At 39.4% G+C, this 22,605-nt stretch overlaps 1 protein-coding gene across 1 annotated transcript in view; it reads right to left on the bottom strand.

Annotated features, from left to right (window-relative positions):
* ift172 (intraflagellar transport 172) overlaps positions 1-21,733 on the bottom strand; it is a gene marked incomplete at its 5' end in the record, with an annotated part of 38,303 nt that extends 16,570 nt beyond the window's left edge. The window contains 13 exons of the mRNA XM_071540775.1: positions 134-232; positions 834-963; positions 4,144-4,253; positions 6,542-6,722; positions 10,284-10,348; positions 10,513-10,606; positions 10,908-11,050; positions 11,468-11,584; positions 13,580-13,715; positions 15,948-16,045; positions 16,354-16,443; positions 21,060-21,204; positions 21,613-21,733. Of these exons, the coding sequence (XP_071396876.1) occupies positions 134-232; positions 834-963; positions 4,144-4,253; positions 6,542-6,722; positions 10,284-10,348; positions 10,513-10,606; positions 10,908-11,050; positions 11,468-11,584; positions 13,580-13,715; positions 15,948-16,045; positions 16,354-16,443; positions 21,060-21,204; positions 21,613-21,733 (1,529 nt within the window). The remainder of the gene's footprint in view (positions 1-133; positions 233-833; positions 964-4,143; positions 4,254-6,541; positions 6,723-10,283; positions 10,349-10,512; positions 10,607-10,907; positions 11,051-11,467; positions 11,585-13,579; positions 13,716-15,947; positions 16,046-16,353; positions 16,444-21,059; positions 21,205-21,612) is intronic.
* Positions 21,734-22,605: the final 872 nt, after the last annotated feature.

The raw sequence follows: 22,605 nt of genomic DNA, 5'->3' as shown, positions 1-22,605 counted from the left end.
TAAACGTTATTTGGATTGCTGATAATTGATGTAAACACTACAATGTGTGTGTGTGCTGCACTTCAGAGCTGTGTGAGAGAGAGAACGTGTGGTCTGTGTGTGTGTGTGTGTGTTTGTGTGTGTGTTCACTCACAGCGCTGTACTTCCTAAGCTGTGTGAGGCGCGGTCCAACCGTCTGGATCACCTCCACTGCTCGCTCTCCACTGAGGAATTTGATGGACAGTTCTGCTGCCTGGAGACAGGAAACACACACACACACACACACATACACAGCCATATGTCAAACAGTACACTTACAGGACACACAAGGTTTACATTCTCCACCTGGCATTTACTGCGCTGGGCGTAAAAACTAAAGCCTTATTTCAAAAGAAATGACAAAGTATCATTTCCAGAGGCAGAATGGGATAGCATTATAAGGAATGGGAAGAAGACAATTACAATTACAATTACAATTTCCCATTTGGCAGACGCTTTTATCCAAAGCAACGGACACATGAGATTTTAATACAACACAAGCAAGGATCTAGTCAGGAGAGAACAATACGAGTAAGTGCCATAAAGCTAAGTTCATACATAGGTGCCAAGAGGCAGTGCATAGAGTGCATAGAGGCAGATAAAGATTTTTTATATTTTTACAATAAATACATTTCTCTCCAAAGACTGGTTGAGTTTGCCTGTTTCCCACCTCAAGAATGACCTAAATCAAACATAGCCACCATGGGAATGAACCAGAATTGCCAACCATGTGCAAACCATTCTATGCATATACTTATGAGTGATGGACTCTGTTTTCATCTAGTAAAGGCAGTCAGGGGCGAGGTGGCTTTTACCTTCATCCAGCACTTCTCCATCAGCGCTGTGTTGGGGCCGTCCTTCACCTTGAGGTAACACTCTACAGCCCGGGAGTATTCCCCCGACTGCTCCCACTCCTTGGCCTGATCCACCAGGCCCTCCACGCCACTTGAACACACACACACATAAACACAATCACCAACATAGACCGGCAAGGACGCACAGACAAATTGGACAATTAGGTACATACAGTACACAAGATAGGATTTAAGTGCTATGTGGCATTAGCACAGCGTCAAGTATAAAACAAACCAAACAGGGAACAATAAACATGTCATTCCCTGTGAATGATGCAGTCCCCCTCTGGGTCAATTAGTACCAGATTTGTCACTTTATTTTGACCTGCATTTGTAGCAGCCCCCATGGGCCAATCCCAAAATGCTGGAATGCAGTGGTGAGATGCATCATTCTCCCAAGTTATGTCAAAATCTGATCAGTGGTGTCTGAGATATCACATGTTGGACAGACGAACGTACATGATGAAACATGAACATGATGTAAAATTCCATGACTTTTCCATAAGTAAGAGCGCTTCCATGACCAAAAAAATGTCTTCCTTCCTGGTTTGTTAAAGTTGTTTTTTTCTAAAGGCGTGAACAGTCTGGTTTCTGCAACAGTTGGGCTGAAAACCACCATTTAATGCAATGAATGTGGGGAAACAAGTTGGAAAATATATTCTGCTGCATTCCTGTAAAGCTGAGGTAGGGACTCGAGTCAGACTCGAGTGCTTGAGACTTGACTTGATGCATGAAGAGAAGACTTGAGACTCGACTTGACTTGGGTTCTGGTGACTTGGGACTTGACTCTGACTTGTACTCTGATGACTTGAAAAGGTTTCTAAAGTCTTGACTTGAGATCTTGTGTTTGTGTAAATGACTTAAGATTGAAAGTGATTTGTTCCAGCAGACGACTGAATTTAAATTCTGTTTTCTAAATTTGTATAGAATGATTGACTTTATTGAAGTTGGAACTGATTATAGAAATCAAACTCATGATGCTCTTACCAAGTTTTTATCCTATTAAAACCATATTGCATTGAAAAGTCCAAGATATTTAGTTTTCTTTAAGATATTAAATTGATACTGGACTCTTGACTTGACTTGAGACTTGACATTAATGACATGGACTTGACTTGGACTTGATTTGGTAATCTACATTTAGACTTGGGATTTGACTGAGACTTGTGCCTCAAGACTTGAGACTAACTTGGGCCTCGGGCAAAGTTGACTTGGTCACACCTCTGCTGTAAAGTGAATTTATAAAATTCTCTGACTTGCCCTGTCTGGAAAACACCTCTAAAATTCTGTGATATTCCGGGAATTCCATGCCTAGTAGAAAACCCTAGCCATAGCCCTGCTTATTTAATCATGGAGGACAACTATTTATCCATCTCTTCTCAATCTCTCTCTTTCTATCTCACTAGCCTACACATCAGTGGGGTTAAAGTCAGATGCACAAGTCAAGTTGAAAAGGCAATATGTATTAGCGAGCTCAACCTCGATCGAGGCTTGCAGATGCCCACAAGACGAGGGCGGCGTTAGATTCAGCTGGGGCCTGAACTGAAAACGATGCCGGAATAATTTACACTTTTCTCACTTTCACCCCTTTTTTCCCTCTCTTTCCAAAGGAAGCCTTTGATGTCCCCCCCCCCCGCAAGTCATTAGAGACGGAGAAGAGATGAGAGGGTAGCGGCTGCATGCTGCGAGTTCGCTGGCTAACGAGCTGTTTCTCGTTACGAGTTTTAATTTTGGATAAAAAAAATAAAAAAAATGCCATGTTTTAATAAAGCATCAAACTGACTCTTTGCGCATAGATTATACTGGTGGGCTGTGGGGAGAACTTGTAAAACGTTCATGGTGGATTTTGTGGTTTTCCTCCAGCTTTCAGGAAGCTTCTCAATAAATACTTGAGGCCCCAGAGACATAACGGGTCAACAGAATCCAGGACAAACCCTGAACATAAAGTCCCACGAATACTGGGCCTCATTAATAAAATGTTCTCATGTACCAATTTTGTACAACTACGTCTGAGCCAAAGTTGTGATTTTATATTTAAAATCATAACAACATTGATTTTTCACCAGAATGTTCTATCTAAAATCTTTATCATTATCCAAGATATAAATTCAATATATATGATTTTCTAATTTTATGATTTGGATTTTTATCATATGCCTGTTGGGTTTAGAATTGATTTTAAGATTCTACTCAATATTACTCAATATTTACAGTCACCATGTTGTTGTACATCAGGTAAATTCCTGGTGCTTAGCACCTTAAAGAGTAACTAAACTCCAAACGCAAATCTGTGTAAAGCCTGACATCTGATGGTAAAAACCATGCTGCTGAAATTGCCATCTGCTACTGGCTGATCTCCGGATGTGGATTTGGGGTTTAGTTGCTAGTCTACCCTTGTTTGAGTGAGTTTGAGAGTTTCGTTCAGCTCATCACTCCATCTCAGTTTTCTAGACAAACCAAAGGGGGTGTAGCAGAAAGAAAACTACTCACAGATTGTCCAGAATCGGCCCTTTTCACAATCATGGCTGCTGTACGTCCGCAGGGTATAGCTTGGTTCTCACCATTGGCAGCAATGTTAAAAAGCTAACTTTCTGTTGCCGATAACTCTGTCTGTGATCACTGATTTTGTGTTTCAACATAATGTATAACACAATACAGGTGTTGTCACTGACAAATCTTTCTGTTTCTGTTGTCAGACGACTGTGCAAGTAACAAGATTATTATCGTTAATGAAAACTGACTAAATAACGAAAACTAGGCGTGAAAAAAAAATTTTGTTAACTGAAATAAAAATAAAAACAAGGCTTTACAAAAAAAGAATAACTAACTGAAACTGTATTGTGTGTAGCAAACCCGCTTTAAAAACTAATTAAAACGAAACTGAAATTGAAAACAAAAAGTCAAAACGAAATAAAAATAAAAACGAATGAAAAATGCAAAACTATAATAACCTTGGCAAGTAACTGTGATCGAGGGTCACAAAATGCTAACTGGCTAACCATGGCTAACGCTAATTTCTGTACTGTTAGCATTTTGTGAACCTCGATCAAATCACTATTTTATAGTTGCAGTCGTCTGAAAGAAACAAAGATATATCAGTGACATTCCTGCTATTTCCAGAAAAATGGGCGGATTGTGGAAAAGGGAACCCACTTGAATTAAAAAGACAAATTTTTCACTTCACTATACCACTAGTAGATTCTAGGTTTATAAATTTGAAAGGCATAAGAACTGAGGCCCACGATGCTCTATTATTTGGTCCTGGTCTCACCGGGTTCCCTTCTTGGTGGCCTCCTTGTCGTATTCCTCCTGGAGGACGGAGAGCTTGTTGGGGAGGTACTCCTTACAGATGCGCATGGCGTCGCTCCACATCTCCGCATCCTTGGAAACACGGATAAACAACATCGATAAATAAAACAGCAAATCTCCACGACGACAACAACAGCCTGCGAAGCGGATCGCAAATCTCATGCTTTGAATTTTAAAATAGGAAATATGAAAACATCGACATGCTGTTTGACCAGCAATTTTTAGACTTAGGTACCTGCAACCACACACACACTAGTGTTCATCTCACATGTGCTTTTGAAGACCAATACTAATATTTTTTGTGCCAATATTCAATATCTTTAAATGTTATTTTCATGTCACTCTATTATTTTAACGTATTTTTTTTGTATATATATATATTTTTTTTTAAATGTATGATTTAAGTTATTTTCTCTGTTTCTACATTTGCCCATTGTTTAAGGTTGTTATGTCTGTTTAAAAACCAAATAAAGTAATGATCATAAAAAAAATATTATTTTCATGTCAAAAAATGCCTCTGAAACAGTATTTAGACCATGCACTCCATTGATAAACCAGGCTAATAATAATACTAATAATAACGAATAAAGCTAATACTACTACTACTACTAATAATAATGATAAACATATCCAGGCATTGTGTGAAATCTGATCAAAATGTCTCATTAGAATCAATTCAGGTTAAGGTTTTCCCATAGACAACCAGTGGTAGTATTGATCAATTCTACAACAAATGTGTAATCAATCAAACTGCATCATATCCATCATATCAGAGGTATATCACATTGACTGGACCAGATCCCATTTTTAATAAAAATGACCCGCATATCGGTCTAACCTTCCAAAACACACACACAGAATACTGAGATGAGAATATGGAAGAGAATAGAATATGAAGCCTGCGAGTAAAACAAGAGGCAGGCTTGAGAGCAAGACAGAATGAGAGTGCGAGAACAAAAAAAGAAAAGAGATTGAGAGACATAGATAATGCATGAGAGCCAGAGAGAGAGAGAGAGACAACACTGGCTCTTCCTTGAGAGAGGAGAATCAGGTTGGACAGTTGTTCATCTTAAGCCTCTTGGAGGGAGAGATCTAAGACTCAGAAATAGATCTGAATCTGTACAGCCCAGTCTAGTCCCCAAATCCTGAAATGAATTATTTTGTTTAACCTCTTTTCTATCTGTTATATGTCACATTAGAAATTGTTTGAGAGTGAGTTTATCCAATACAAAACACATGTTAAACTGGGTCTGCACGACAACATTCATGGACTCTTTTATAAATATGTGCACAAATTACAGTAATGTAAATGTATTTGGTGATTAAAGGTATTCTGATTTTGTCTTGCTGTATGTTTTGCTCCACATACACCTTTGGTAGACTAGACCAGTGGTTCTCAACCTTTTTCATATCAAGCACCCCATATTTGTCTCTGGGACTCAAATCTGAGAATATTTATATTGTTAGATATGATTATGATTATCATATTATTGTAGATAGAGAGAGATAACAGTGAAACTATGATCAAAACAGTCATTCTTCTACATTCTCTAATTGTGTGAACTTCTTGTAAATGAAATAATGGTGATGTTTAATAATTCATCAGTTTGCCAGGGACCCCCTGGAACCCCCTCTAGGACCCCTGGTGATCCCCGGACTCCACGTTGAGAACCACTGGACTAGACCAACTGGTTGGGAGGTATAAGGGCAGGGACAAATTTATTCTCATTACTATAACTGAGTAGCTTTATAGTGTAGTTTTACATTTTTTAAGACAGTTTTTTGTAATTTGGACACCCCATGTAGTTGCGCTTTTTGAGTTTTTTTTTTGAGTATTTTTACATTTACGTATAGTATGTTGTGACTATTTTAAAAAACCTGCATCAAACCTGCATCAAACCTGCTAAAGCATGTGGAGGAAACATCAATTTTATCCATGATAGTAGCTTAGTTAACATCCATCCAGCTGTTATTGGTTTGTGTTTGTGTGGTTGTAGTTTTACTACTAACAGTACTTCTACTCTTTTCACCCCTGTAAGTGTTAGTATTTATGTTTATCTAGAGCAGCAGTTCTCAACGTGGGGTCCAGGGACCACCAGGGGTCCTTGAGGGGGTTCCAGGGGGTCCCCAGTAAATTCATGAATTATGAAACTTCACCATTATTTCATTTACAAGAAGTTAACACAATTAGATAATGTAGAAGAAAGACTATTTTGATCATAGTTTCTCTGTTATCTCTCTACCTACAATACAGATAGTCATGGAATTCTGGACAAAACCATATCTAACAATAAAAATATTCTCCGATTTGGGTCCGAGAGAGAGTATAGAGTATTAACCATTTTGGCTCTCATAGCTACCTTGTAGTACTTAACAGCCAGTTCAGGTCTCTGTGCGCGGAGCAGGAAGGCCTCAGCCTTCTGGAAGTCCTTTTGCTCGAAGCAGAACTTGGCTTGGCCGACCAGAACCTCACACACACTGTCTGGGTCGTGGCCCTCGGCCACCCGCTGGGCGCTGGCCCAGTCCTGGTTGTGGACATACCTGGAAGAGTTTGCACATGCACGCGCACACACACACCCAGGAAAAGGAAAAAAAAACATAAAAAAAAAAACTAAAGCATGATGCCTTTTTCAGTGACCATCAAAATCCTATCTCCATATCATTTCTACAGAAACAGCTGCCTTCAATGTCCAGCACTTCTAAACAACCTGCTGTAGCAAGCAATAAGCTACTGGAATATCTTAAAGGAAAACTAACCGTTTGGATACTCTTGCACTGTTATATCATCAATCTGTGATGTTCAGTGCACTCCAGGAATTATTTTGTGATTAAGTGTTGTAATTTCTTTTTGGCTGTACCCACTTTCCCTCAACCTGCCTCGTCTACTTCTACTTCAGTTCGTGATTTCCTACGTTTCCCAGAATGCCTTTTGACAACCCAATATAGATAAGAACGCAAATGACACGGCAGAAAGGCCACGCCTGCAAAGTGCGGTACAAGTGCGGAACCCTATTCAATTTCTATGAGCAAAATGGTAAATCGACATTTTCTGTGGTTGTCTTTTCTGTGTTCTAATAATTGATGTGAAATGTATATGGTGTAAATAACCTTTTCACGGTTGTCAAACAACAGCATGGTCATTAAAATATTCTTGCTTGAAGTCTCAAAATGCTAATATGACTCCTCTCTTGAACAGAAGTTTGCACAGACGTCTGCTAGCTTGTTAGCATTTTGTGACTTCCAGAAAATATGTGCTCTGCCAAAAATGTCCAAAAACTTTACTGCGCATGTGCCATTGTGTAACACAGCTATAAAAACTATAGAAGCCTGACTGCTGCATGACTTTGAGTTTAGCTTGGTCTGTAAAGCATAGGTTTACCACACCAGACATCCTAGGTTCAAAAAGAGTGAATCACTTTAGTACAAGCACTTTTTCATGCATGCTGGCTTCCCCCAGGGCCAAGCTCACAAATTCCATGCTTGTTTTTCACTAATCCAGCTACAGGGCTAGTACAGCACAGTCTGTAAAAGCTGCTAACCAAGCTAAAATAATTTCATTAGTATGGCTTTCAATGGAGAGTTCTAGTGTCCTATGATGGTCAGAGGCGTTTCTGCCATGACAACAATACAATTCTGGAGGAAACATTGAATCCTTGGATTTTTTTAGCTTGAAAATCATCAAATGTAAAGACACTGCACACTGTTACAAAATACTGAGAGCTTCAAACTGAACTGGGAGTACATGGTACGCATCTTAGGTCGCTAGGCCACAGTGTCCCATGCTATATAAATGATATAGAGCCATTAGCTGTGGAGCTGTGTTATTTTCAATGACACAGCTCTTTCGCAGCACACCTCTATTCTGGATCTCTCTGCAGTGCGGTGCTTCCAGAGATCAAACAGACTCAGTGACAGCAGCTGCCTCGCTCCCGACCACAAGCCTACCTGACGCACACACACACACACTGAATGCACATAGACAGTCTGCTGCCGAAGAGACAGAGCAGCACTTCCTCCTGCATTGTAATAACTATGAAGTAAAAGAAATTCATCTTCCAAAACTCAAAATAGTGTGTAGTCATTTTGATGAGATGAATTCATTAATTGATTGATATGATGTTATTGAACCGTTAAAGTCAGATTTTTGTGTTTGCTCATGTTAGATTTGTTGTACTTTTTCATGTCATTTCAATAAAGCATCTTTGAATTTATTTAAGTGATTGAGTCCGTGTGACAGAAAGAGACGGAGTGTGCCTACATGTGAATATGTAGTTAACAAGTCACAGTGCTCAGAACTAGTGCTTACCCTAACAACATAAGACAACATAGATAGTATGGTCCGCACTCAAAAAGTAGGATGCATGTTCTTTTTTTACATTCTTAAAGAGTAACTACCCTATTTCCTCTAATAGTGGCTGGTAGTCAATGAAAAGCTGGGTCTCCGATAATGGCCGGGGCCGTGGTCAACATGAATAAATAAAGGCCGGCCCCAAGTACAGGCTGGGGAAAAAAACAAAGGAAAAAACAACGGTGGATACCGGTAAAATCCTGGTGCCTGTTATATAATGTAACTGTAGTTTGTAGTAACGTACAACTGCCACAAGACGGCTCGGCCGGCGGAAGTCTCTGGAGCGTGCCGTCGTTGATTACCATAATTATCGGTAATGCATTGCAGTAACAAAAAAACGGCTGCCTAACGTACCCCAACAGAAGCAGATCAGGAAACAAGGAGGCTTCGTACTAAAATATGAGCAAATATTCTTATCAAACAGAGGGAATTAGAAATAAAGGCCTGTCTCTAATATAAGCATGCTTCCAATAAAGGCCTGGTACCCTCTGCAGTTGAGGTAAATAAAGGCCCGGGCCAATATTAGAGGAAATACGGTAATCCCCAAACCCAAATTTGTGGTGAAGCCTGACATCTAATGGTGAAAAGTAGGGTACTGAACTGGCCATCGGCTATTGGCTGATCTTTGGTGCCAGGTGATGTCACCACCTGTTGTACTCTATAGAAGGTGACATCACCTGGCACCAAAGACCAGCCAATAGCAGGAGACCAGTTCAGTACCCTACTTTTCACCATTAGATGTCAGGCTTTACCCCAAATTTAAGGTTTGGGGTTCAGTTAATCTTTAAATCATTCAGGCGAGAGCCAAAGAATAGACAAACATTTTGTCACTTGGCCACCTTCAGTGTCATGGCATTCCTAAGAAGGTACTGAGGTTATTTTGTTATGTTTTGTTTTTTAGATGAGCACAGCTATGGCCATGACCCTACTTTTGAGTGTGGACAATACCATTCATGTTTCAAGCATGAAGTTTCATGATTGACAATATCTTAGTGTATACAATATCTCAGTCTACCTGGTGCTAGACCCAAAAGATCAGGTCCAAAGATCCAAACCTCTAAGATTACCGCAAGAATTAACATCAAATGGAGTCACTGCCTTTAGACACATGTAGTGTAAGTTTAACATTGACGTAATGTGAATGCAATCAAGTATGTCAAGTATAGTGCAGACGCCCCAGGTAGGCATTGCAGGTACTAGTTACCCAACTTCATTTGCGAGAGGCAGTGCATTCATGTGCTAAAGTGTGTGTGCATGTGTGTGTAGAACTTGAATAATCCATGTGCATGGGGAGGTAGCTGTGAGGGTAAAAAGCTGTGTTGGCAGGCAGCGCTGGAGATGCTCCCTCCTTTGAAGTCTCAAGGTACTCAGAAGACTTTCTTTGAAGGCTTGAAGTCTGACTTTTGTAACTTAAGTCACTGTGTTCTTTTAAACATGGTAAGATTTGGATCAAATCTAAACTAGTTCTAGAGGAACTATCTTCATATAAAAGCTTGCCTAGGTAACTACAATAGCATGCTCGACTAATATGGGCTTTGAAGTGCTAACAGCCACTCAGTGTTTCCCCCAGAATTTTATTCCTGTCAGGGTGGAAAAGCCTCTGAAACAGCACTGATACCATTATGGGACAGTACACCTCTCCATTGAAAGCCATTTTAAGGAATTTTTTTTTTTTTTTTTTAAAAGGCCAATATCGGCCTGATATATCAATAAATTGATATTTATTTATATTATATACCATCTTCAGTACTCACATAAGCACAGCTTCTTTGGGCTTTCCTGCTTTGATGAACTCGACCTCAGCCTCAGCAAACTTGCCCTTGAAGAGGAAACATTGCCAGAATTCAGGATTAGTACTAGATACTTGAAACTGAGCCGCTGAAGGAAGGGAGACATTTCAATCATTGGGAACATGAGGAGAAGTTTTTGAAGTTGACTGATATCATTAGGTTACTGTATGTGGTAAGAATGCGGCATATCTACCTCATCTTCCATGTACATGGCATGTTTGAGGTGGATCTCGGGGATCTTCTGTTTGGATGAAAGGCGGGCCAGCTCAAAGGCAAAGTCAAACACGCTGAAGAGGAGAAAAAAAGCATTGTCACAATGCACAGATCACTGCATACAACAATGAACCTCAGTGGGAAATATCGCGCTATTCACAAAATATCGCACAAAATATCACAAAATATCACAAAATATCAAGGATGAAGACATCACATCAGATCCCGTTTTTTGATCATCCACTTCTTGCCACATGGTATGCGTTCAAGATTTCCTTCAAGATTAACAATGGGTTGCATTTGGACTCTAGATGCAACAATAAATCGCAGCACCATCTAGAGGCTGTTGGGTCTATGTGTTGTGGTGCTGCTCACCAGTTATCTGAAGCAAAGTCGATGGCGTACTCTAGCAGGCCAAACTTGTTGAGCAGCTTGACAGCAGCCTCTCCTCCCAGGCTCCTGGCCCACAGGTAGGCAACCTGCTTCTGGGCACCAGCACCACCATGGCTCTTAGCCACCTGACACACACACACACACACACATTACTATACTTATGACATATTACATTCATTTCCTAACCCCTAACCGTAGAGAATCCTCGCAATCAAGCGAAAACCTTTAAAAAAGGTTATTCTGCTGTTATAGCTATACTAACTACATTTTTTCAGATTACTTTTGGGCATTTTTGCTTTATTTGATATTCTACAGTGGAGAGAGAAAGGAAGGATGGCAGAAAGAGAGGGAGGACATGTGACAAAAGACCTCATCTAGACCTGGTTATACTATCCAGATCAACAAGACTTTTTAGCCATTGTAGCTGAAGTTTCATCTCATCTCTCGCATGCATCAACATTGCCGTTTTTTCACTTTTCACCAAAAAGAAGTCATGAGTGGATGTGGAATAACTGGAAGGGATGTGATATGACTTTATATACCCTGTATGCTTCCTCCCACATATCACTGACTCGGTACATGTGGACAGCAGCCTTCCACTCCTCAGCCTCCATGTAGTGGTACTCCGCCTCTGAGAACCTGGACTCAGCCTCCAGCTCCTACAAGACACACAGCAGGCATCAGACACAGTATGGCCTACAGTGCATTATATTAGGAATTACATTATAGGGCACTTATTAGGAATTATTAGGCACTAATAATGTCAATAAGTACATTTCATGCCCTGCTAACAAGCTTTTTCATGCTTTTTGACACAGCAAAAAGGGAAATTATCCACCAAATTGTGACCTTTTGGCCTTTTAATAAAAATGGAATCTAGTCCAGTCAGTGTCATCCAACTCTGATGTGATGAATATAATGCAGTTTGAATGATTACATATTTATTCTAGAATTGAGCAATAAAACAATGGTTGTCTATGGGAAGCCCTTAACCTGAACTGATTCTAATGAGACATTTTGATCAGATTCCACACAAGTATGCAGGGATTTTCCAGTGGAGAGTTTTAGTGTCCCATGGTGTAAATGCTGTTTATCCACCCTGACAGGAATATAATTCTGGGGGAAACATTTACGTCCACATTCGCTAAGATTGCGCTGTGAGAGCAATCTATGCATTTTTTTTTTTTACATCTCAGTTCCATGAGCTAACAGCAATGATCCACTGAACACAATGAATTCGCCTGGCATCGCCATTTGGTGAATTGGGTGTTAATGGGCGTGTAAAATCCTGGTGTCAATCACATTGTATATATTTTGATATTCTGCATTTTGCTTCTTACAAGCAATATCACTAGCAGTGTCACTTAGTGAATCGCATTCAGTGGATCATCATTTATCCAAATCAAGTTGTGGCTAACTAACCCTAGGATAGTAAAAAAAACGAAATAATCATACTCTAAGTGAAAAATTTGTCTTTTTAATACAAGCGGGTTCCTATTTCAACAATCAGCCCGTTTTTCTGGACGAAAACAAAAAAACAAACCCCCCCAATATGATACAATAATATCGTATATCGCGATATTTTGGAGTGACAGAATCGTGATATTAACTTTTGGATATCACCCAAGCCTACTGATTAAAACCCTCTCCCTTGCTTCCTGACTTCTTTGTGCAAAATCTTTAAGTCACCTTTCAAAGGATCTTTTTTTTATTTTTTATTTTTTTTATTTAGCACAAAAGAGTAATTCAAACAAAATATCCATAATGTATACCAACATCATAAAGAGCATGCGCAAGGAAGACCAAAGAAACCCCGAGGGGCTTATGGAGTGTCTCCCTTAATAACAATCATACATAATTACAATATAGTGTAATAAAACCCCAAAAAACTTTAGAAAGAACAAAACAATATAAACAAATCAATAGGTAAAGTAAATACTGTTAAATAAATAAATAGGGGGAAAAGTAGAAAATAAGTAAAAGAATATTAAAAGAAACTGAAAAGAAAAGAAAAAGCAGAGTAAAGGAATAAAGAGAGAAAACAACAACAAAAAAAAAGGAAAAGATTAGTTAACATGAAGTAATTAATTATACGAAAAAAGAGACAGCAGTATGATCACCTCAATAAACATACATGATGATTGTGAAATAAATACAGTTTGACAGCTTTTTTAAACAGATTGGGTGTGAGATCAAAGAAATGAGGGGGGGGGGGTTGATTGAAAACTTTGGCTCCTCTAAAATGAAGACTAAACTGAGACATGGATGCTCGAGTAAGAGGCAACAAAAGTCGTCTCTTACATCTTGTATTGGAACTATGATTTTCCTCACTTCTTCTGAAGAAGCTATTGAACGTAGGGGGAAGGCTGATGATAAATTGCTTTGAAGACAAACTGTGCTGTGAGGAGGAAGTTTACTTGAAAGATGCTGAGTATAGATCATTTCTTAAAGAGAGATCTTAAATGAACTACAATAATATGGAGCAGTTGTGGGCAAAATAATGAGATTTACATATAATATACATTTGCATGACCATGACAGGCGCAAAAAGGCTTTGTTTTTTGACCAGCACTACTTGGCAGCTTCTACTCATTGTGCTCAGAGTGAATAGCATGGCATTCTGATTTGGTCATTTTGATCCCACAGTACTGTACCTTGGCCAGGTGGAGGTGCGTCTCAGTTAGCAGGTCAGGATGGTGTTTGGCCACCAGGCGAATAACATCCTCGAACATCCTGTTCTTCTTATACATGGTGATGGCCAGGTCTGGCTGCTTCACCGTGGCAAACAGCCTGCACACACACACATGCACACACACCCTTTAACTGATGAATTGTGCTGTTTTCATCAGTGCAAGAATCAATAAAGTAAGAGAGGGCTTTTGATGGAGCTGGGGTACGAGGTGACACCTTGCATTAGACGCAACTTAAATCGGTCCGACTAGAATGGAAAGTCAGATAGGTCGCTGTAGCTTTTGTGTATGTATGTGTGTGTGTGCAGGTGTGTGTGTGTGTGTGTGTGTTTGTTAGTGAGTTAGTTCGGGCGAAGGTGCACTGTGTAACAATTACTCTCGGTCAGAGCACAGCGGTACCTCATCAAAGTCCAATTTAGCATTGAGCGCCTTTCTGTTTGTCAATTTGTCGCGGAGGCCGGACCTCGACCCTGCAGTGTAGTAGATGGAGGGAGTGTAATAGAAAGTTTGTGTGTTTGTGTGTGTAATTGACAGTTTAGCAGCTGAGGAGGCTGTGCAAAATAACACAAGCAGAACATACTGAGACAAAGAAAACAAGAATGAAATACATGTGAAAAAATGTGAAGAAATGCATGCAGTGTGAAATTATAAAAACTAGTGCGATATATGCAATATCTAAAATATCTAATAAAATATCTTTCTCAATCATCTTGTCAATGAGCGCAGAGACTGTGTCAGTTCAATCCGGATCGGTCATTAAAAAAAAAAGACATGCAATGTACTTAATTACATTACCAACGTTGTCCTGTGTTAATAATCCTGTCCGGACAGGGTTTACAGTGTATTTGTAATTTCCGAATCCCGTCAACAAGCCAGCAAGGTTAGCTTTTGCTAAAAACAAACTGTTACCATTCTGGGGCATATGTTTTTGTAATTCCTCTTGCACAGCCACAAGAGGGTGCGCATGAGCATAAATGGACCACAAATCGTGGATCATAGTTTTAAGGTTTAAGCGTAAGGGTGGAATTCGGGCTGTCTGTAGAGCCGCAGCTCCACCTACTATTGGTCCATAATTGGCGACCTGCCGATCATTGGACAGGTGACCTGCCAATCACTAGGAAAACTAGAACTAGCACTGGGAGAGCGCAGACCTCCGCCAAGGTTTGTGCTATTATTGCTTGTTCGTGAGTCGGATCCGGATCCGCTCCAAAATTGAATGGGTTCTTCCTTGGCCCATGCTACACCCTTCCACGACGTTTCATGAAAATCGGGCCAGTAGTTTTTCCGTAATCCTGCTAACAGACAAACAAACAGACAAACAAACTAGAAGGGCACTCGGAGAGCGCAGACCTCCGCCAAGGCCAATAGTCCAGTCTGCTATGATATGCAAATTTCGTGAGTCGGATCCGGATCCGCTCCAAAATTTAATGGGTTCTTCCTTGGCCCATGCTACACCCTTCCACCAAGTTTCATGAAAATCGGCCCAGTAGTTTTTCCGTAATTCTGCTAACAGACAAACGGCACCGAAAACATAACCTCCTTGGTGGAGGTAACAACCCTGTTTTATATCTGTTATATGCCGTTAATGACACAATTATTTTGAAAATCGCCATAAGGACACACATTAGAAGAAGTGAAATTAGCTACTGAGACCAAAACCTCTTGCGGAAAAAATCTACTGACTTCATATTTTTGGCGAGAAGTTGGGTTGTGGTCCCATTGACTTGATGGAGTTGGGCGGTTTGGAGTCTTACTAGAGCCAGCATCTAGTGGACGTTAGAGGAATTGCCGCTTGTCGCCACTTCCTTATTGGCAACAAAATTCACCTGTGGTTTTGGCCATTGGGGAGACCAGACTCTTTAAATGACACTGGAAGCCCTCTAGTGGCTGGTCTACGCGGTAGCTCTTACTGAGCCATTTGAGCTCTACATACAGTAGTTTGTTCACTGTGTTAAAATTGTTCATGTATCGCCAGAGGTGATACTCGAGTCACATGACTTGGACGCGAGTCACAATTTTAATTGCTTGAGACTTGACTTGATGCATGAAGAGAAGACTTGAGACTGGACTTGACTTGGGTTCTGGTGACTTGGGACTTGACTCTGACTTGTACTTTGATGACTTGAAAAGGTTTCTAAAGTCTTGACTTGAGATCTTGTGTTTGTGTAAATGACTTAGATTGAAAGTGATGAGATTTGTTCCAGCAGACGACTGAATTTAAATTCTGTTTTCTGAATTTGCATGGAATGATTTTCTTTAAGAAAACAAAATATCTGGACCCTTTATTTGTAGACTTGACTTGAGACTTGACATTAATGAAACAGTAGTTTACCTCTCGGCCTCCTTGTACTTCCCGTCTCTCTCCAGCTCCTGAGCTCTACTGATGTACAGAGCCGATACGTCCTCCTCCGTCATACACTTCACTGCCAGCTGGACACAGAGCACACCAGTGACAATTATTATTTCATTCATTCCACACAAGTATGCATGTTTTATTATTATTATGATTATTATCCTCGGTTTTAGTGTCCCGTGGTCTAAATGCTGTTTCAGAGGCTTTTACACCCTGACAAGAATACAGTTCTGGGGGAAACACTGAATCCATGGCATTAAAATTGTAGAATTTATTGGCAGGTTCAATAAAAAATCATTGTCATTGGCTATCAAAAATGCATATCAGTCTATCCCTACTCTGTATACGATTGTGTGTGTGTGTGTGAGTCGATGTCCATACTGACCTTATGAGCCTCCTCCCAGCGTCCAGCTGCGGTGTACATGTCTATGGCGTCTTTAATGTGACCTCCCTTCACAAACAGCCGCTCTGCCACCTACAGACAGTTAACACACACACAGTACACACACACACACACACAGAATCTGAATATCACAAGCTCATATTCTACAGAACGCTACAGTATTTGGAGTAATTTGTGAGGAGACAAAGTGGTTCAGTCTTTTGCGATGCACAGCCGAAAATAAAAACCTTTTGACCTTTCGAGGAAAATCCACAGCGCATTAAGATGTCGAAACACTTAAAGGTCAATTCTGCAGAGAGAACATAATGCAAAAGGCTCAGAAGGCATTTAGGAAAGAATGATGAAACCAGCCAATTTTGGTTGCAGCTTTGAGATGGAGCAAAGCGGAAAAGAATCATATTTTTTGTATGAGACACCAGTGATGTTCTGTGAAAGACAGAGGTGCAAATCAGATTTCAAACAGAATTACACGCCCCATTTCAGGCAATTTATAAGCATGTCTATGGTTCATACATACACAAGAATGACCGAGACTTAGAGAGAGACTAGATTATAGAGTGCCTTTGATGCTCTCCATCAATCTCTTTCTTTGAACTCAGACAAAAAAATTGTATTCACTCGGACTCTCAATACTAATTTTGCTAATCTTGGTATCCATACACTAAATGGTACTCAACTTGAACTTGTGCAATAATACAAATACCTTGGAATAATATAGTCATATAGTAAATTATAATTCAAGACCTTTACCTAAAAACTGAGGACAAAATTTTTTAATTTGTAGCATGATTGTCTTTTGATAATAGAAAATCCATTTTACCATCCACAGTCATGTCAGTATTTGAATATGGAGACATTTTGTATTATCATGGTGTCCCGTCTACTTGGAAGCTACTGAATGCAGTTTCCCACAGTGCCTTGTGTTTCATTTAGGCTTGGGCCGATATTGGATATTATCAAACATCGCAATATTTTGTGACTATCGCAATATTTCCCGCGATACCGAATATCACTTTTAAATGTATAAACCTATAATCTACTAGTGGTAGGATGGTAAAAATACCTAAAATAATCATAATTGAAGTGAAAAATCTGTCTTTTTAATTTGAGTGGGTTCCCTTTTCCACAAGCCCATTTTTCTGGAATTAGCAGGAATGAGCAAATTATACCAAATGGCCATCGTTTCCTCCAATGCTTGAATAGTAAGATCAAATTTCTAGGCTGTTAATAATAATAACTAGAAGGGCACCCGGAGAGCGCAGACCTCCGCCAAGGTTCGTGCTATTATTGCTTGCTCGTGAGTCGGATCCGGATCCGCTCCAAAATTTAATGGGTTCTTCCTTGGCCCATGCTACACCCTTCCACCAAGTTCCAAGAAAATCAGGCCAGTAGTTTTTCTGTAATCCTGCTAACAGACAAACAAACGGCACCAAAACATAACTTGGCGGAAGTAATTATTATTGTAGCCTAGAAATTTTATGTAATTTGGAAGAAATAAAACAAAATACCCCCCCCCCCCACAAAATGTTCGCCCAAGCCTAGTTTTATTACAGGAGATAAATTTCACACAAACCATTGTGATTTATATCAAAACGTTGGCTGTCCTGCATTGCATTATAAGCTTCCCTGTACCTCAATCTACTGTGTTTTAAATCCGGCAATGATACTACCAGATCACAGTTAGTTTAGTTAGTTGGTTTCTGCTATGATGCACCTGCTAGACGGAACAAAACGCACTGCAAAACACTTTGAAATTAGAATTTCTAGTTCCCCATCAATGGTTTTTAAGCCATATTTCACATTTGCTATGTTTGTGACTTCTTCATATAAAGCACAATTTGATGGGATAATGTTTTAATGACGAGACAATGAGATGACCTGATTGAAAAAGGAAAAATGAAAATGAAAAATTTATGGCAAGCATGTGAAAACTTAAAACATGTTAATATTCGAAACTTATGCTTCGCTGTCACACACCATCATCATCATCTTTAAATGAATAGCTCAGTCAATCGGTTTTACTTACTTTCTGAGGCTTGTTTGCATTGTGATTGGCCCTTTAAAACAGTCAAAGCTTTTCTGTTTTGCATGCAGAGACAGTATTCTCCCCGAGAAGAATTGATAGCTAATGGGAGAGAGTTTGGCACATTTGCAGGTGTTGGCATTTCGTCTATTCTGTTTGAGAAAAGTCTAGTCAATGTTTTTCCTGGATAAACACCCCTATTTCCCCATGAAAACCACGGGTGTCTGCTTTCTTTATCATTTCAATTTGCATTTAGTCTTTCCTGCAAATTCCAGAAGTTGGAGAGCAAAGGCTTGTTATCTTAATTACATTCTGTGAATACACCCAAGGAGCAGACAGACCGAGATAGCCTGCTATTTTCAGAGCCTGGCAATCTGCGGAGAGTGTTTGGCTAAGCTTGGCTCATCATAACAAGCACAACATGCCGCAGTTCACCATTATCTCTCTCTCGCTTTTCGTTTCTCTTTGAATTTATGCCCGGATTCTCTCGCTCCTCTCCCTCCACATTTCCCCACGCCTTTATTTCTCACATTTAAGCTTCAACTGCAGCCGTAGTTCCCTGTCATCATTGCCAAAGCACCCTTGAGCAAGGCAGCTCACACTACTCCAGGGGCACTGAAGGCGATCCTGGGCTCTGACTTCCTGGCTGAAATGCATGTACGGGGTTTTGTGTGTCTGTGTGTGTGTGTGTGTGTGTTTTTTTTATCTCAGAGGGATGAGCGGAAAGACATATTTCAATTGCCTGTGGGAAATTGTCATTGCTCATTTTCCTCACTGCCATTTTCCTTCTCACACTGCTAGTGCAGCATTCAGGGATGTAATGGAGGGTAAACCCACCTAAACTCCTTTTTATTTACAGAATAGAGTTTCCCCGCCTTTTTAGACTGACAAATCTTTATGAGGTAAATATGGACTATACATCATAGTAAGTACTAGGAATGAGACGACCTGCTTATTAGGGCTGAACAATTTTGAAAAAATATCTAATTGCGATTATTTTGACTGATATTTCAATGGCGATATGATTTGCGATATTAGAGGGAATGATCATTTTTACATCATTATTCTCATATTCATTGAAAAACGTATTAAAATGATTATGGTGTGATTTTTGCGGGGATCTGTATCAAACAAAGATGTTTTCTTAAGTCTGTAGAATATGATGCGTAGGCCAGGACATCTCTGCAGCACCACAATATTTCCTTTAAAATGCTATTTTGACACACATTTCGCCTTTAACTAATATTGCGCCTCCTGTAATTTGAAAATTGCAGTAGGCCATATTGCAATTTCGATAAAATTTCGATTAATTGTTCAGCCCTACTGCTTATCTCACGATACGATTCGATACACGATATTGGGTTCAGGATTCGATACAACCACAATACGATGTAATAAATAAAAGTTCAGTGCCAACAGTCTGACTGTTGAGAATTCTGTTTATTTCTGAGCCACAAATCTTTCTATAGATGGCATTGGCTGCTAGAATGTAAACAACAATTTAAAAATGTCATTACAAAGTACAAATAATATAATTACAATGGAGAGCTTGTGAAATTGTGATGGTCAAGCAGACTCATTTGTGATTACTACAGCAGAATAAAATAGAGCTAATATCACCATTCATTTTTCTGCCCCACGATACGTGTTGTCACATTTTTGTATTGCAATATATTGTATTTCTGTTTTTTTATCTGTTTTTAATTGTATCTCTATTTGTTTGTTTTTTTTATTTTTTTTAGTTGTACCTGTTTATCTCTTGTATTACTTTTTATTCCTATTTTCTTTCGGCACACGCTTTTATGTAAAGTTCGATCTGTTTTTAATTGTATCTCTGTTTGTGTGTTTTTAGTTGTACCTGTTTATTCCTATTTTCTATTATATATATATTTTTTTATATATATATTTTTTTATATCATTCATTGTGGTAGTTTCACATCACTGCTTTTGGGTTTTATTATATGTAAAGCACTTTGTAAACATTGTTTTTAGAAAAAAATAAAGTTATTATTATTATTATTGTTGTTGTTGTTGTTGTTGTTGTTGTTGTTGTTGTTGTTGTTGTTGTTGTTATTATTATTATTCTGATATATCGTCCCATCCCTAGTAAGTACCAAACTGATGTAAGATTATATGAAGATAGCAAGTCTTCCTACGCTAATGTTAGGTTACATCCTCAGCAAAGCATTAAGCCCACTTGCAATGAAGAAGTCCAACTAACAACATGCACAACTTAAACCAATCAATCTAATGTTGGGAAATGACACAACTTACCTAATCAGGAAACCAGGAAACTTGAAATAAATCTTCTACTAGCTAGCCAAATGCTTCCACAAGCAATTTGAATTGTAGAGAAATGTGAAATGGAAATGGAACAAATCAATCTTCCAGTGCAACTGCAGTGAAAGCTAGCATCAAAAAGAGCTGTAGCTTACGGTCTAAGCAATTCAACAAGGACCTAATGAAAATACTAGTCTCTTCAGCACATGCAGGAAAAACAGCAGGAAACATAAATGAATGCTTTTCTGAAAATACAAATGGGTTTTTAGCTCTGTTGGCGTTTGTGGTGCCTTATGATGATCACTTGAAGGTCACAGTTCACTCACATTTCTTCCCCTCCTTCCCTTATCCTTCATCTTTACCTCCCTCCCTCCATCTCTCTCACCTCATAGTCCTGCATGGAGGCGTAGTACTGAGCTATCTTCAGGTAGTATTTCCCTGCCGATGAATCCTCCTGTAGCTCCAGGATGTGGACGGCCTTCTTCCACTGCCGAGCCCCAATGGCCGCCTCTATGGCCTTAATGGAGCAGCTAGGAGGAGATGAGAATAGAGAAAATGTATATTGTAGTACCTATGTGTGTGTGTGTGGTGTCTCCATCACATAATCCTTTTATGGCGGGAGAATATATGTCTCTCACCTTTTGTACATATTTGCATTGTAAGACTTCATGCTCATTTAATGAAATTCCAGAGACCAGGCTCCTCGCTTATATTTATCTCCAAACCGACAACTTCTTATTAACAGTCAGCATTATGTTAATATTATGCTTCATATCCTTAGTGGAGCTTCTTTGACAGTCAAATTGTTCATGTTAGCCATGTCTGCTAGCTAACGTTAGCATTAGGAGACGTTAGCTGGTTAAAACTGCTGTTTTATAAAAGTAGTCCACATCTTTCTTTCTTCATTCCTCTCTCCGTCCCTCCCGGACATTACGTACCCAGCTTCGATGAAGTGGTTGATGGCGGCGTCCATCTGTTTCTGCTGGACCAGATAGTCTCCCCAGGCCTCCTCCAGTTTCACCACGTCGGCCGGGAAGGCGAGGCGAGCCAGCTCCACCGCTAAAGGTGGAAACACAAACTTATACACACACCCAGCTACAAACTTTTCACACGACTGAGATAACCTGGGAGCCACTTTCTGCCGAGTCATCGCTGGCATAGGCCTCCAGTGTGAAAATCCATCAGAAAGTGTACCTTAGATTCCTCAAAAAATGAATAAAACCACTCACCACTTTTTATGAAAATGGCATGCTGAAGTCTGAGGTTTCACGTTTCCTTCTGAAGACTTACTCCATTGTGCCATATTACATACATAATGATACTGCTTATTCATCCACCTGTTCAGGCAATGGATTATTGCTCCATTACAGAGATGTTGGAAAATCTAAAATTCCAACTTCCTACTTGGAAAAATGTAATGGAACGGCCCTTCAAATTCCATGTAGCATTTCTCAACCCCAAGGTTTCCAAGATGCATGCAGTGTAAATGCTACACGGCGTTAGGTTTAATATGTTAATACGTTAATGTTTAGAATCCTCAAAATATACTTAGGTTCAGTTCTCACCATCGAATAACTTAAATCGGTAACACTTTACAATAAGGGTACGTTAATTAAGGGTTAGTTAATGCTTATTAAGCATTAACTAACCCTTAATTAACAGTTAAGTAATGTGTCTGGTAATAATTTACTAATGGTGTTCATGTTAACTAAGGTATTAATTTATACATTATTTAATAGTTTATAAAGATGACTATTAAATAATGTATAAATTAATACCTTAGTTAACATGAACACCATTAGTAAATGATTACCAGACACATTAGTTAACTGTTAATTAAGGGTTAGTTAATGCTTATTAAGCATTAACTTACCCTTAATTAATGTACCCTTATTGTAAAGTGTTACCCTTAAATCTATCAAAACACCTGT

This window comes from Centroberyx affinis, unplaced genomic scaffold (genome assembly GCF_046629955.1).
Source record: "Centroberyx affinis isolate AG114_WGS23_722 - 3 ecotype Tasmania unplaced genomic scaffold, CSIRO-AGI_Caff_v1 ptg003719l_1, whole genome shotgun sequence".
NCBI classification, from domain to species: Eukaryota; Metazoa; Chordata; class Actinopteri; order Beryciformes; family Berycidae; genus Centroberyx; species Centroberyx affinis.
This window is presented reverse-complemented; position numbering and strand designations above follow the sequence as displayed.